This window comes from Mustelus asterias, chromosome 22, assembly GCF_964213995.1.
Source record: "Mustelus asterias chromosome 22, sMusAst1.hap1.1, whole genome shotgun sequence".
NCBI lineage: Eukaryota > Metazoa > Chordata > Chondrichthyes > Carcharhiniformes > Triakidae > Mustelus > Mustelus asterias.
Window position 1 is genome coordinate 60951464 of NC_135822.1, and position 15011 is coordinate 60966474.

At 44.5% G+C, this 15011-nt stretch overlaps 1 protein-coding gene across 1 annotated transcript in view; it reads right to left on the reverse strand.

The window, feature by feature from the left end:
* The window catches only part of LOC144509779 (scavenger receptor cysteine-rich domain-containing protein DMBT1-like), a 37985-nt gene that overhangs the window by 5545 nt on the left and 17429 nt on the right, over positions 1-15011 (reverse strand). The window contains exons 5-15 of the mRNA XM_078238566.1: positions 14020-14334; positions 10706-11020; positions 8218-8532; positions 7111-7428; positions 6969-7025; positions 6572-6883; positions 6409-6450; positions 6107-6211; positions 5025-5132; positions 1463-1567; positions 619-750 (exon numbers count right to left, since the gene is read on the reverse strand). Of these exons, the coding sequence (XP_078094692.1) occupies positions 619-750; positions 1463-1567; positions 5025-5132; positions 6107-6211; positions 6409-6450; positions 6572-6883; positions 6969-7025; positions 7111-7428; positions 8218-8532; positions 10706-11020; positions 14020-14334 (2124 nt within the window). The remainder of the gene's footprint in view (positions 1-618; positions 751-1462; positions 1568-5024; positions 5133-6106; positions 6212-6408; positions 6451-6571; positions 6884-6968; positions 7026-7110; positions 7429-8217; positions 8533-10705; positions 11021-14019; positions 14335-15011) is intronic.

Genomic DNA, 15011 nt, shown 5'->3' on the forward strand with positions numbered 1-15011 from the left:
TATGGCTTCTGCTCTGAGCAAAACTGCAGGAAACTACAATGGGCTGTGAACATAGCCCAGTCCATCACGCAAACCAACCTCCCTTCCATTGACTCCATCTACACTTCCCGCTGCCTCGGGAAAGCAGCCAGCATATTCAAGGAACCCATGCACGCCGGACATACTCTCTTCCACCTTTCATCAGGACACGTACCAGAAGACTGAAGAGCAGCTTCTTCCCTGCTGCCATCAGACTTTTGAATGGATCTTCCATATATTAAGCTGATCATTCTCTGCACACTATCTGAAATAGCAATGTTATGTTCTGCACTTTTTCCTTTCCTTCTCCCCTATATACTCGATCAACGGTATGTTTTGGCTGCATAGCACGCAAGAAACAATACTTTTCATTGTACTCCAATACATGTGACAATAGTAAATCAAATATTTTGCAACGAACATCATTCTCCAGTACTACGGACCGTTGGCAGAGCCAATCAGTAGCGAGTAAATGGATATCTTTGTTTGTTGCATTCAGATTTACTGTAATAACATTATTCGCGGGTTGGAATCGAATTCAAATAGGTGACGTGTATCGGAGAATGGTGAGGCTGTGGGAGTGTCAGGAATTCGACTCACCGAGTGTGGAGAGGTCACTGCCGGCACCTCTCAATGTGAAGTGATCCTCCAGAACACGGTCCAGCAATATGTGACCGCCCTGAATGTCAACGGGTTCAGTCTCAACATCATCATAACCACCTGGCAACGGACCTGCGAGGAAATGGGGATTTTCACTAAAACCAAACACTAACAGAAGTTTTAAAAATTCTGTTATCCTAAGACAATCTACCCGGGTCCTACAGGGCGCTCTCTGGTTTGGCCAGGTCAGCGGACAGGGAATAACTGGACCATGTCATGTTGGGTTAATCCCAGTTTTGAAATCACATTCAACATCCCCCCCCCCCCCACCCCCTCCCCCATCCAAACTGGACCCATTTCACTGTCTGTGAGAAGATACAATGGATGGAATTTTCATTGCTTGTACCAGCGAGCACCAGTGATATTACTCGCTTTCAAATCAGAAGCATTTCAATCCTTTTCGAAGGTAAATCTACTCTAAAATACTATGGATCCTTGCTCGCCTTATTTCACAGTGCCATGTTTTCTTTCTGTTCGGGGTTTTTTTTTGTAAATAAGTTTATAAAATTATTTATTGGAATCTGAGTGTCCTGTCTGGGCCATTTACTAAAATTTATTTTCCATCCCCAATTGCCCTTGATAAGGCGGTGGTGAGCCGCCTTCTTGAAATGCTGCAGCCCACGTGGTGTACGTACACCCACAGCGCGGTTCGGGAGAGAGTTCAAGGATTGTGAAGGAACGGTGATGTTTTTCCAAGTCAGGATGGTGAGTGACGTGGGGTGTTTTTTTACCAAAGGGGATGAAGTTCAAAAAGCGCGACGGCGGCAAATTAAATTGTACCCACATTGAATTCTGGAGAAGCTCCCTTCAGGACTTTTTGATCCAGGTTCAATGTCACTCAAACGATCATTGGTGTAATATTCCATCTGATTGAGGGAGTTAATGGAAACTGTTAAAGACAAAAATGCGTAGTTATTGGAGAGATTCTTTGGAATGTAGGAACTTAAAGCATAATACCTTAATCGACCCTGTGACAATGTCTAAGAATTTATTCCCTCCACGATTGTGGGAGGACATTCATCAAGCAGAAAAATGGCTCAAAGAGAAGGAAACATAACCCCCCAACCACCTCGATGAGGGCAACAATAGATGTTGCTCCCTCTGCCCTCGACAGATACAATAATCCCCTGTCTAACTCATTATTATTGGTAATATCTCACATATTGGGGGGGGGGGGGAGCATTGAGGAGGGATATGTTGGCTTCGTGGTTAGCACAGCTGCCTCACAGCCCCACAGACCCAGGTTCGATTCTTGGCTTGGGTCTCTGTGTGGAGTTTGCATGTTCTCCTCGTGTCTGCATGGGTATCCTCCGTGTGCTCCGCTTTCCCCCCAGAGTCCAAAGATGTGCTGGTTAGGTGCATTTGCCATGCTAAATTCGCCCTCAGTGTACGTGAGCAGGCACCGACGTGTAGTGACTGGAGGATTATCACAGTAACTTCATTGCAATGTTAATGTAAGCCTCCTTGTGACTAATAAATAAACTTAAATACAGTATGATATATCCAGTTACGTTGCAGACAGTGAGCGAAAATCTCTGATTCAGAATCACCATCCCATCTCCCAGAAATTTACAATCAGACAACAGCAATTGCAGAAACAGGAAGTGCTTTTGTCTTGAATCATTTTTCTCGGGAATGTGATCCAGCCTGTTCAGTCTTTCTGCTCAGTTGCAACCCCACAACTCTGTTTTTTTTGCACAATCTCTTGCGCTTCAGTATCCTTTTGATGATATGCTGAAAGGAAAGGTAAACTCTATACCAAATGTGATCTCACCAAGATTTTTCGAAATAAAAGAGATTTGCAAATTCGGTACTTTGCAATCCAAATTCTTTAGATCCAGTCGCCAGTGCTTCCTAATGACTTTAATAACCTGCATCCATATTTTTATTGTTTCTTGTGTTTTTTATTCTCTGGACACTTTGCTGAAAGATCACACATGGTTTCTTATTCCAAATAATCTGACATCTCCTTAATTTTCTTCACAGTATATAATTCGTCACAACTGTTTTTGATGAAATACAGTTGCCAATAATTGTCAATTCTGCATTTCTATAAATGTTTTCCAGTAATTTGTGTCAGTCCTCCTCAGTATTGACTAAACTCTTCCAAATCCCCCCTCATCTCCCTCACAATTTGATGGTTTTGATAAATTTAGAAAATTTAATTTTTGACTCTAAAGTCAATTATGATTATGCGCTAGTTGTTGCAGCACATCATTTTCCTTTTTCTGCCACTCCAAGCAACCAGACTTTCCCCTGTTCTGTGCTTTCTGCTTTCTTGCCAGTAGTTAGTCATGTGATTACTTGCCTCTGGCTCCATATATCTCACGATCACCAGAATTCTCAAAGAAATTTCCTTGCGGTCTAAGTACTTTTGAGGTGTCGTCGATGTTGCAATGTACAAATCAGGAACCATTTCCACTCAGTAGGTTCCGACAAACAAATGTGATAATTATCGAATTGTCTGTTCTTGTGATATTACCCAGGACACAGTTTTTTACTCACTGCATTTCTTTGAGATGGTATCATGGGATGTTTCTGTTCCTCCGTTCACATGAGGAGGCACAGAGAATCCTCCCTTAATGTCTCATCCAAACATAGAAAATAGAAGCAGGGATAGGACATTCTGCCATCCGAGCCTGCTCCGCCATTCACTTAGATAATGGATGATCATCAAATTCAATATCCTGATCCCGCCTTGCCCCATATCCATTGATTCCGTTAGCCCCAAAAGTGTTATCTAATTTCTTCTTGAAATCACACAATGCTTTGGTTCAAACAATGTTTTGTGGTCCTGAATTCCGTACATTCACCACTCTGGATGAAGAAATTTCTCCACACCTCAATCCTAAAAGGTTTACCCCTTATCCTCAAACTTTGACCCCGAGTTCCAAGTTGGAACGTCTGGCTGTGGAGCCAACCCTCGGCACTGCATTGGAATAGCAGCCTTGATATTTATGCTTTACTTCTGGAGTGGGTGTTGCAACCCAAATTTTGGGCTTGAAGTTAGAATGCTACAAGCTAAGCCACTGTCGCGTAGATTCACTCATATTTTCCATTTGTCTAATCTGTGGTGCCTTATCAAGGACCTTCCGGAAATCATGATAAATTGCATCTTCATCATTATTTGTATCTACCCTGCTGCTTCTACAGGGATTTTGATGATGTTGGTTAAGCAAGCCATTGCATTTTGAAGGCTGACTACTCATTATTATTTGTTTGTTTCTATTCATTCATTGATTTTTTTCTTCCTCCTTCAGCATTTATTCTATTAATTCCCGCCACCCCCCCCCCCCCCCCCCCCTCCCCGCCCATGGATGTTAAGCTGGATAGGCCACAATTCCTTTTTTACATACAGTTATAAAAATAGCTATTTGCGAGAACACAGACAATCTACTAATTTCCAATCAATTATCATATACCTCTCATGGAGCCTTTGTTCTCTCTTCAGATTCATTTAAAATACATGGTTGAATTCCTTCCAGACCAGAAGATGTATTCTCTCAGTTTTATTCGTTTATGATTTGAAATTGTATTAATTTATGCAATTAGATCAATCGAAATTCCAATGTCATATCCATCTATTTTTATGCAGGATTAATAATGAAGCAATTCTTGAATATTTCGATCATTTCACTTTTGGTGCTTGTTATTTCTTCATTGGGCAGTTTAAAAGTATTGAGTCTTCACTTGAGCTGGAAACTTTTCTCTCTGAATGGGTCTTTTGTTTTTCTAATCTTCTTTCACAGAGAGCACTTAGAGGCTCATTGAATGCTTTCTCGGCTGTTTGAGATAGATTTTGGATCTATAATGAATTACCGTGTGGTGTGACAGGCATGGGAAAGAAAAGACCACTATCAGATCAGCCATTTTCTTATGGAATGGCGAATGTCTTATGATTTTATCATGCTCTTCAATAATTGGTCATATTTCTTTTCAGCATTGTTTTTCTCATTCAAATAGAGCATTAAGCTATTTTATGAGATGTTCCTTAAGGGTGTCATCTCATTGAATTATCAATTATTTGACATTTTTGCGCAACTCGTCCATGTCAGTCATCGCCGCTCCCCGCCCCCCCTCCCCCACTCCCACTTCTGCTTTCCCATATACTTGCTTCATTGTGCATACACACATTCTCTGAGAATTAAGGAGCACAGAAAGTCTTTCCAGACCAATGAATCATTTCACAGGCAGCATAAATCGCAACATGACGAGGCTATTTCACACTGGAAAGTGAGTGGACTGTCCATTGTCCCCATTTAGTTATGTGACCATTTGGAATGGGAATTTAAGTAGAAACCACATTTGGTCTGTGAAGACTGAGTAAAAGAAAAGTGGAAACAAACCTGAACCCCTTGAATGAACGGAATTGCGGTCAGATTCAATATTCTCAATCTCTGCATAAATTCCTTGATAGAAAACAGAAGGCGAAGCCAAGTGGTGAGCGACAGGACCTGTTAAAGAGAGGGCAAGGCGATCAGCATGTTGTTGCATTGCGAAGGCGGTTAACAGTAAAATGTCTGAGGCTTGAAAGCAAACCAAAGATGTGGTGAGATCCTAAAGATAAAGCCAGTTAGTTTGAATGTGGATGTGCTCTGCTATCTGTACGAATCGGTGCATCCCTGAGTGCGCATTTTTGTGTTTGTAATAGGCGTTAGTTCGCCTTCAGCAGAAGAGAACCCGTTTGCAAGTCGGAAAAGACGGAAGGAGGTGTTTGGGGAGGGATGGGGGAATATGGGTCGTGTCGAGTGTCAGACAAAATCAATCCCAGCATTCCTGACGGCCCACGTGGGGATTTCAACTGAATTGGAGCGAGGCAGAAAGTTGACTGACCTTTGCGGTGGTCACATCAGTTTGGAGGCGGTACGGAGCAGGTCATTGTTCCCAAGGGAGAGGAAGACCAGCGGTGCTTTGTTTGTTGGACTATGTGTGAAATATTTGTGTTCGGATGTAGAATTACTAAAGAATGCAGCTAATCACGTCAGAATATTGCACAGAATCTGGTCAAAAGAGTTCGCGATTAGGCATGAGGCTCACGATAATGAGAGGGAAACAGCTGCACAGCTGATAAAGGAATATTTACCGATAAATATTTAACAAACAGTTCAATTAAACTTTCTGTTCCATTATTAAAACAAACGAGTCTTTCTGGAGTTTCAGATGAATTGGGTAGTGAATGATTTTGATTTGATTTATTATTGTCACATGTATTAGTATACAGTGAAAAGTATTGTTTCTTGCGCGCTATGTGGATTCTGTAATTAGTTTCACAGTTACAAATGCGGATGGGAATTGAAAACAGGGTTTCAGAATTATTTTCCGTAAGTTCAAGTGACGTTCTTTGGAAAGCTGTAATAAACTGCAGCCCCAGGATATAAATCAATGTCAGTATTTCAATGTTAGTTGGACGGCAAAATTGGAGGCTCACCTTTTCTTTTGAGCTTTCTCAGTATTATCGCCAGCAGTGTGATCAGTTCCAAGATTAACAGCACTCCGAGGGTCATGCAGGCGACCAGGGGTATGGGAAAGTCATCTGCTCATCATAATAAGATGACAGAAAGATTTAACAGAGACATAGTGCCCCCTTGCATCCTTTCAATGTTTCCATCAATCGGAAATCACCCCTTATTCAGAAATTAGCAAAAGTGTGTCATTGTAAATAATACCAGTATCATTGGGAAGAACTGTAACATCAACACGAATTCTAATAAGGTTATACAGACTAACTACCTGAAGGTGTGGCCTGAGAAGAATTCGATGACAAATGGAGCCCTGTGGGATATATTGGACAAACATTAATGAACTTCAAATGTTGGTGATTTACTTTAGAAAGCCAAATGCGTTTTTCTAATTTTTCGAAATTGATCATGTCCACATACTGAGCGGCCCTTACCAGAACAAATCACCCTGGCATCCTCCTTGTGGTCACAATCAGACTGGGCTGCTGATGCGGAGGGGCAGTCAGACAGGAACCATTCACTTCCGGTGCACTTCACCTCATCCAGCCAGGTGTCACCGTTACCCTGGGGCAAAGGGGACCCTCCTTGGGCCAACAGAGCGGAACCGCAAGCCAACTGCCTGCACACAACATTAGCATCGACCAGATCCCAGGAATCATCACAAACCGTGCCCCAACGGTTATTGTACAATATCTCCACTCTCCCAGAGCAGTTAGTGTCTCCTCCCACCAGGCGCAAACGCTGTCCTAAATCCATCCAAGAGAAGCAATTGTTATTACTGATCTAGCAGGAGCCGGGAATGCATCAGATATTCGGTATAGCAACATCTACCTGATTCTCGACTGCCTTCCAGTGAACTGTGGGGCTGCTCCTTCGTCCCGGTGGTCCCTGTTAAGAACAGACATTTGCTGAGCGCATTGGGTAGCAATGTTTGCAATGACAGCAGCACATTGAGAGTTTTGGTATGTGTTACCTGAACAAACGACACCCGCATCATAATGGTGGCTGCAGTCTTTGACACCCTCCGAGTCTGACTCACACTGCCAAATGGTCGACTCGATTGGAGTACACCCCAGCTCACTGAGTCTGACAGGTCCAGATCCCTCTCCGAACTTCCCAGCTTCATAGTGCATTGATTCGACGCTGCCACACTCCAACTGTTTACAGATCACTTTAGCATCGTCTGCACGCAGGATGCCCGAACACACTGTGCCCCAGCTGCCACTATAGAAGATTTCCACTCTGCCCTCGCAGCGGTGATCTCCGTTCACCAGCCTTAATTCCTTGTGCTCTGTCAATGAAGTAAGAAATTTCCGAATTTATATCTTCACAAAAAAAGATAAAGTTGCCAAAATCCAGGATGACCACAGCTGATTTAACCTGAGGATCTCCACACGTCAGGGTAAGGGCTAGATTCATGAATAACCTCAGCTGTTACGGGGATTGACCCCGCGCTGTTGACATCGCTCTCTATCACAAGTCAGCTGTCCAGCCAACTGGGTGTACATAGTGTCCTGGTTTTGCCCACTGATTGGCAAGGAATTATTTCAGAAATGTAACAGAAAACAACTAGATTAAAAATCAGAAGAGATTTCGAATGGGAATGTCATACTTAAGAAATATGGTGCATTTGTTTCAGGAGTTGCAGAAAGATACATCTGAAATGTACGTGGAGTTTCGAATGGGCCAAGAGATCTGATGATATAGACGTTCTAATGAATTAGGAAGTGGTGGAGTCTATTCTTGGGATCAGAAATATGCAATCAGGTCAGTCAGAAGAATCTGCATTTCTTGTCGCAGAGATTGGTGAGGTGGTGGAACTCAGACCAATTACAATCGTTGAGTGGAATAGTACCAATGTCTTCAAGGTGAAACTAGATGAGTACAGTTAGGAAAGGAATGTCAGCATAGGCAGATAGAGTTGAATGGAGTATTGTAGAATGATTCTCGAATTCAGTACAAATACCACACAGACTAGTTGAGTGGAAAGGTCTGATTCTGTGCCCTGGGTTCTGTGTAATTCAGTGTAATATCATCCGTGTGAAGCCTCAAGAATTCCGCACATTGACAGCATCCTTACCTGAGCACATGATCCTCACATCTTCCTTATGGCTACAGTCGTGGTTACCCCATGATGCTGAGGGACATCCCCAGAGAAATGACTCGTTACCGGAACACTTTAGATTATCCAACCAAATTGGGCCTGAGCCCGGTTCACAAGAAGCAGGAAATGACATCTCCAATGCAGTTCCGCAGCCCAGCTGTTTGCAAACCACGTTAGCGTCGGTTAAATCCCAGGAATCATCACAAACTGTGCCCCAACTCTGATTGTAATAAATCTCCACACGGCCAGCGCACGGGCTTTCACCGCCAGACAGTCTTATCTGCATGTGTTCTGTTGGACAGTAATACAGGTAAGTTATAGTTCTATTAGATTTTCCGCTCATCACTCTGTTCTTCCCATTGAATACTCTGAAGGAGAACGGAAATCTTTATTTATACCGTACCTGTGACATATTACTGAGTCAATATAACAAAGCCTCCACTTTTACAAAGAAGACACCGTGCATGAATGTTTCACATATTCCAATATCTGACGACATGGTTTCTGGATTCCAAGCCCCCCCACCCCCCCCCCCCCCCCCCGCCCCCCGGGCCCCCGTACCCCCCGCCCAATGTTTGTGCTGAATGCTGGGCACATTGTGTGCCGCTATTTGAGTTTTTCCCGATTTAATCTTCCATTCATCCTATCGGAACTGATACAATTCCAGTATACTTCCGTGTGTAGCTGTTCTTACATGGGACATCAGTCCACGCATACGACAGATACATCTGCCTAGAGTTCCACACTGCCAATGGAGCTTAGACTGTTTCAGTCTCAGAACGACGGGTTTCAGTTTACATGCTGCACAACGACACTTGCAATAGAATAGATCACATACTCCAAAGCACTGCTGCCTGAACGGCAGCGAGGCGCACTCGGCAACACCTCAGTGCTCGCTGATCGAAATTGCTTGCCCTTCTGTCAATTCCTGCGGTTTGGAAGTATCATCAAGTTCAAAGACATGAACATTCCAGGCAGGCCCGCCCCCCCCCCCCCCCCCCCCCACTGCCCCCCCCCCCCCCCCCCCGCCCACTGCACCCCCCCCCCCCCCCCCGCCTCGCACGGCCATCCTCTGGGGATAAACACCACCAGTCCCATCATTTGGAGGCTTCGGCTTTTCCCATTTCTGGTATTTCCTACATCAGCCAGGCCATTTCTTTAGTTCCCAAAAGAGAAAATGTTGGAAAATCTCGGCAGGCCAATCAACATCTGTAAGGAGAGAAAAGAGCTGACGTTTCGATTCCAGATGACCCTTTGTCATCCTTTGACAAAGGGTCATCTGGAATCGAAACGTCAGCTCTTTTCTCTCCTTACAGATGCTGCCAGACCTGCTGAGATTTTCCAGCATTTTCTCTTTTGATTTCAGATTCCAACAGCCGCAGTATTTTGCTTTTACCCGTATCTTTAGTTGCCCTATCTCCAAGAATGGAAATGCCTCACTAAACATCTCGTTCTTGCCATCTATGGTTAATTTGCTGCTGCTCCAATTCGGAAGTTTTAATCATATGTTTTCTGCTCCTTGATGTCTCCATTTTCTTTCCAATTGCACCCCTACGCAGTTCTATTTTACTTTTGCCTTCATTAAAAGTGCTATAAAATTTCAAAACCCCATTCTTGTTCCCGTCTGTCTTTGTACTTTGGGCTTTATACTCCCGCCCCTCGCGGTCCCGAGGCTGAGTAACTACTATCATCTGGAGAGAGGAACGGGAGTAGGCCATTCGGCCATTCGAGTCTGCGCAGCTGTTCATTCAGATCATGACTGCTCTGGCTGTAGTTTGAACTCCACTGTCGTGTCTTGCCAAATCCCCTTTCCTACACACTCTACAGCCACTGACTCTCTTAACAACCTGCCAAGATCATCCTTAAATAAATGCAATGAGCCCACTGCCACTGCTTCCTGAGGAAGGGAATTCCACGTTAGCATCACCCACTTAGAGTACAAACACACTTCTCATCACCACCTTGCAATGGTATGGATCACATTCTCCAAATACTGTTGCCTGAATGGCAGCGAGGCCAACTGAACAACACCTCTTATGCTCGCTGATCGACACTACTAGGACAGAACAGTGCACAGTGGTCACTACTGTTGCCTCACAGCGCCAGGGACCCGGGTTCGATTTCCGGCCTGGATCACTGTCTGTCTGGAATCTGCACGTTCTCCCCGTGTCTGCGTGTGTTTCCTTCCGGTGCTCCGGTTTCCTCCCACAGTCTGAAAGACGTGCTGCTTAAGTGCATTGACCCGAACAAGCGCCGTAGTGTGGCGGCTCGGGGAATTTCACAGTAACTTCATTGCAGTGTTGATGTAAATCTTCCTGGTGACTAATAAATAAACTGACATAAATAAACATCTTAAAACGGAAACTCTTATATCTCTTAGTATCCTGAAATACTGAGGACCAAAATACCAGCAAATCAGAAACTTCCCGACATTGGCTCTGGAAGAGAGAACTTTTTTTTTCACCTGAACACATAACTCCGACTCCCGTGCTGTCACTGAGAGATGAATTGAATGGTAATGAGCTGCAGTTCCGGAGATGCGCTTCATTTCCATTACACTGGATATCAGTTATCCAAACTGATCTGACACTCTCTTCTCTCATTGAAGAATTGTAAGCGCCGATCCCGTTACCGCAGCCCAGCTGTCTGCAGACTACGTGAGCATCGCTCAGGTCCCAGAGGTTGTCCTGCACTCTGCCCCAGGCTCCATTGTAGTAAATCTCTACTCGCCCATCACACCTGCTTTCTCCGTCAGTCAGTCTGAGCAACCAATTTTCATCTACAAAGTGAAGCACATTGAGACGACGATTAAACTTTAGCCACAGCTTCTTATTCACTGCATCTTAAAATGCCGACACATTGGGGGGGGGGGGGGGTTCTTCCCCAATGATCGTGCCAATTCTGGAAAATAGTGTGCAGGCCTTAAATTCAGTGCCCGGTGGTAAAGAGTTTGCAATTGTTCCGATGCCTTTCTACTTGCATGAACCGGATCATATCCAAAGAGTAGCGCAAGGCTGATCAGCAAGAGATTCACTTGATTTCAATCGCATTCGTGTGTCCAGCATGTAATTGTCCCCCCTCCTGGTATGTGCCCAACTCTATGGCGGGAGGCCACACTGGTGTGAATCACTACTTGTCTTCACTAACAGAGACCTGAGGCAATGGTGATGCTGATAGGCACAGCCGCCATTGGAGCCCCGGGTGCTCAAGGGCATGACCCGCAGTGTCCATCAGGCAGGGTACACCTGGCACACTGGCAGTGTACAACAGGCACACTAGCATTGGCTTCTGGACACACTGGCAGTGGCCACTGAACAGCCCCAGCAGTGCCAGCAAGGCACCACCGGTGTGTTAGGGGCAGTGCCAAGGGGGTGGGCCTGAATGAGGGTCATGGCGAGGGGCGGAGGTGATATGCAGGGCGGCTATTATGTTGGGGGGGTGCTATGAAGGAGGGACCATGACTCGGGGGTTCATGTCGCAGGTCATGAGGGGCTGCATGTAAGGCATCATGCTGGGGGACCCACCTGGAATGCCTCAGTGCCCTGATGCCAGTGGGCCATGTTGGGGAATGGGGTGGGGGAACATGCCGCCAATGAAGGGGGACTTAATGTCCATGGGGGGGAGGCGTGAGAGGGTCCCCCAATGCACTGTGAGGTCAGGCGCCCTTACGAAATGGCACGCAAGCTCTCTGAAACTGAGATCGCCAGCGTGTTCAGGTCCGTTCTTCATACCAGGGTGCAACTCTTCATTCTCCCTGAAAGTGAGTGAGTGCGGCATGATTGCAATGTGCCTGAGAGACCGGTGTGGATCTCTCCGCTATTCTGGCTATGATGACACTTTGCTTTTTTGGGGGAAAATTCCGCCACTTATTTCGAAACTGTGCCCCTCTGATACAAGTCAGAGGTGTGATGAAAGGCCCCATATTTGAATGGATGCAACTTCAATATCCATCAATAAACTTGATTCCACTCAGGATCAAGAAATCCACTTGAAAGCCATCCTTTAACCATCCAGTCACACACTCTCTCTATCACTGACACAGTGTCACTTTTTCAGATGTGGTGAAACAACTCGCTCAGACTTCTTTGAAAGCATCTGACAGAATGACGAAGGGAATGGGAACACTATTTCCAATTTCCCAGGAACTTCAAACCATCCCAATGCATCATTGGTCGTTCATCATTGATGGATCAAAATTGGCCAATTCCTCTCGGAAGAGCACTGTGGATGGACAACAACCACATGGACAGCAGCCATTTAATGAGGTGGCTGACCATTGCATTTTCAAGAGAAACTGCGGACGCAAAAGAAGGTTCTCTTGCCAGCTCCATCCATATGCCGGAACTGAATGAATAGCATTTCTGCTGTGTAAACATGGTCCCCATTGTGCAGTTTGAACCTTTCTCTGAAATCTGAATAGTTTTTTGTATTCAGTCAGATAGGGATAATCACCATAAGACCAGGCATTAATTTGTTACCAATGTGCGACAATAAATACATTTACTTCATTACTAAATAGAATGAGAAACATGAGCAGGCAAACGCAACCCAGACAAGAATAAACATAGAGTTATAGAATTATAGAATTTTACAGCACAGAAGATGACCAATCGGCCCACCGGCTCCCGAAAGAGCTACCCAGCTACTCCCATTCTCCAACCCGCTACCTATGGTCCTCCAAATTAATTACTGTAAAATATGGATCCAGCCCTCGTTTGATTCCTATGGAATCCGCCTCCTCCACTCTCCAAGGCCGCACATGTAAAATCGCAACAACTGAGGAAACTGGTTTGTCCTCATCTCACTCCTAACTCTCTTGCTGACCATGTTGAGATTGTGTCTACCCGCCGCCCTCCCCACCCCCGTCCAATAGCTGACATACCAGCTCGTGGAAATAAAACATGCTTCCTTGCCCTGTCAAATTAGTTCATAATTTTGGACACCTCAACAAGGTCACCTTTTATTCTGCTCCAAGGGCAATAAGCCCAATTTCGTCAATCTTTCCTTGTATCTAAAATGCCTAATATCTTCCATCATTCTAGTAAATCTTCTTCGCACTCGCTCTCGGGCTTTAACTTCCTTCCGTAAATAAGGCCCCCAGAACTGAACACAATATTCCAAATTGCTCTGTCTTGTTTTTATATTCTATGCCTCTATTAACAAACCCAAGGATGCGAAATGTCTTCTTTCATCTTTCATCTTGCCTGGGCACCTTCAGAGAATTATGCACTTGAACCCCGAGGCTCTTTGCTCCTGTACTCCCCTTAAAGTTGTAACAGAGAGCCAGTTTTGTTTCCCCGCATTTCTTCTACCAAAATACATTAGCTCACATTTGGCTGCATTGAAATTCATCTGCCAGGTATCTGTCCGTTTGACCAACTTGTCAATGTCGCTCTGAAGGAGCTCAGCATCATCCCCACAATGCGCTATTTTTCCTAGGTTGGTAGCATCTGCAAATTTAGACATTTTTCCCTCAACACCAATCTCTAAATCATTTATACAAATCAGAAAAAGCAAGGATCCCAACACCGATCGCTGGGAACATCAGTTTCAACGCATCTCCAGTCTGAGAACTGCCCATCTATACCTACCCTCTGTTGCAAATCTATTGGCCAACTTCTAATCCATCCTGCCCAGTATATATCAATTCCAAACATGTCTAACTTGCGAACCAACCTGCCATGTGGCACCGTATTAAATGTTTTCTGAAAATCTAAATAATATAGAAGGTTATATCAAAAGCTGGTGTATTCAGGTTAATAGACTTTTAGGACTCACCTGAGCAGATAACACTGGCAGCATTTTCATGTGAGCAGTTAAACTGTTCCATGAATGAAACAGAACAATCCCAGAGGCTGGACTCGTCCCCCCGGCATTTGTAGTTCTTTTTCCACACTGGGACCGTTCCCTTTCCGAAGTGAGATCCTCCCGGTATCGCAGTTGCTGCTCCGCAGCGAAGATACACACAGACCACACTGGCTTCTTTGAAACCAAAGTAATCATCACACAACGTCCCCCACTGCACTCCCTGTTGTACTTCAAGCCGCCCGGAACATTGGCCATCCTCAGATACCAGTCTGAGATCTTTGTGGTCTGAATAATTGTAATCACAACAATGAGAATATTAACAAATGCCAATGATGTCTACAATTTCCATAGCTGAACTGAAAATAAAACCGATTCACCATTGATATCTTTACAACTCAAAAGAAACATCAGTATTTATGATCACACTGACACTATTTGCATAACTACAATTAGCACCGTCACAATTACAACCTTTACGAATATTAATGCTAGTGTTATTCTTACACTACTATTGCATTGACTGTGTTGTCATGGGGCAACACCATGTGATTGTCCAAATGCTGTAGACTTGTCGTTCCAGTTCCAACAATCGGACTTCTCATTTCCCCATTTGTGACAAAAATATGAGACTCGTCCCCTTGAAACAAGTTTGTTCTCTACACTTTGTTACTAACCCGATGAGAATCTGGGTATTTGCCTTTGCCATCTTTCTCTGCTGATGTCGATTTTTTGCCCCATCAAACTTATCTCTCCAGTTCCGCGGTGAGTTTCCAAACTGAGGCCTGATAGCAATAAAGCTGTGATTCTCTCTCAAATCGTCTTTTATTCAGTGAACTTTATGGTGTCCCAATGGGTCATTATGACCAAAGGGTCACTCATTTTGAATTCTTTCACCAGAATCACATTGTCAACATTCTCAAAGTCTTGTTCAACCTGCCTCGTTCCTGGACGAGCTCTGATTT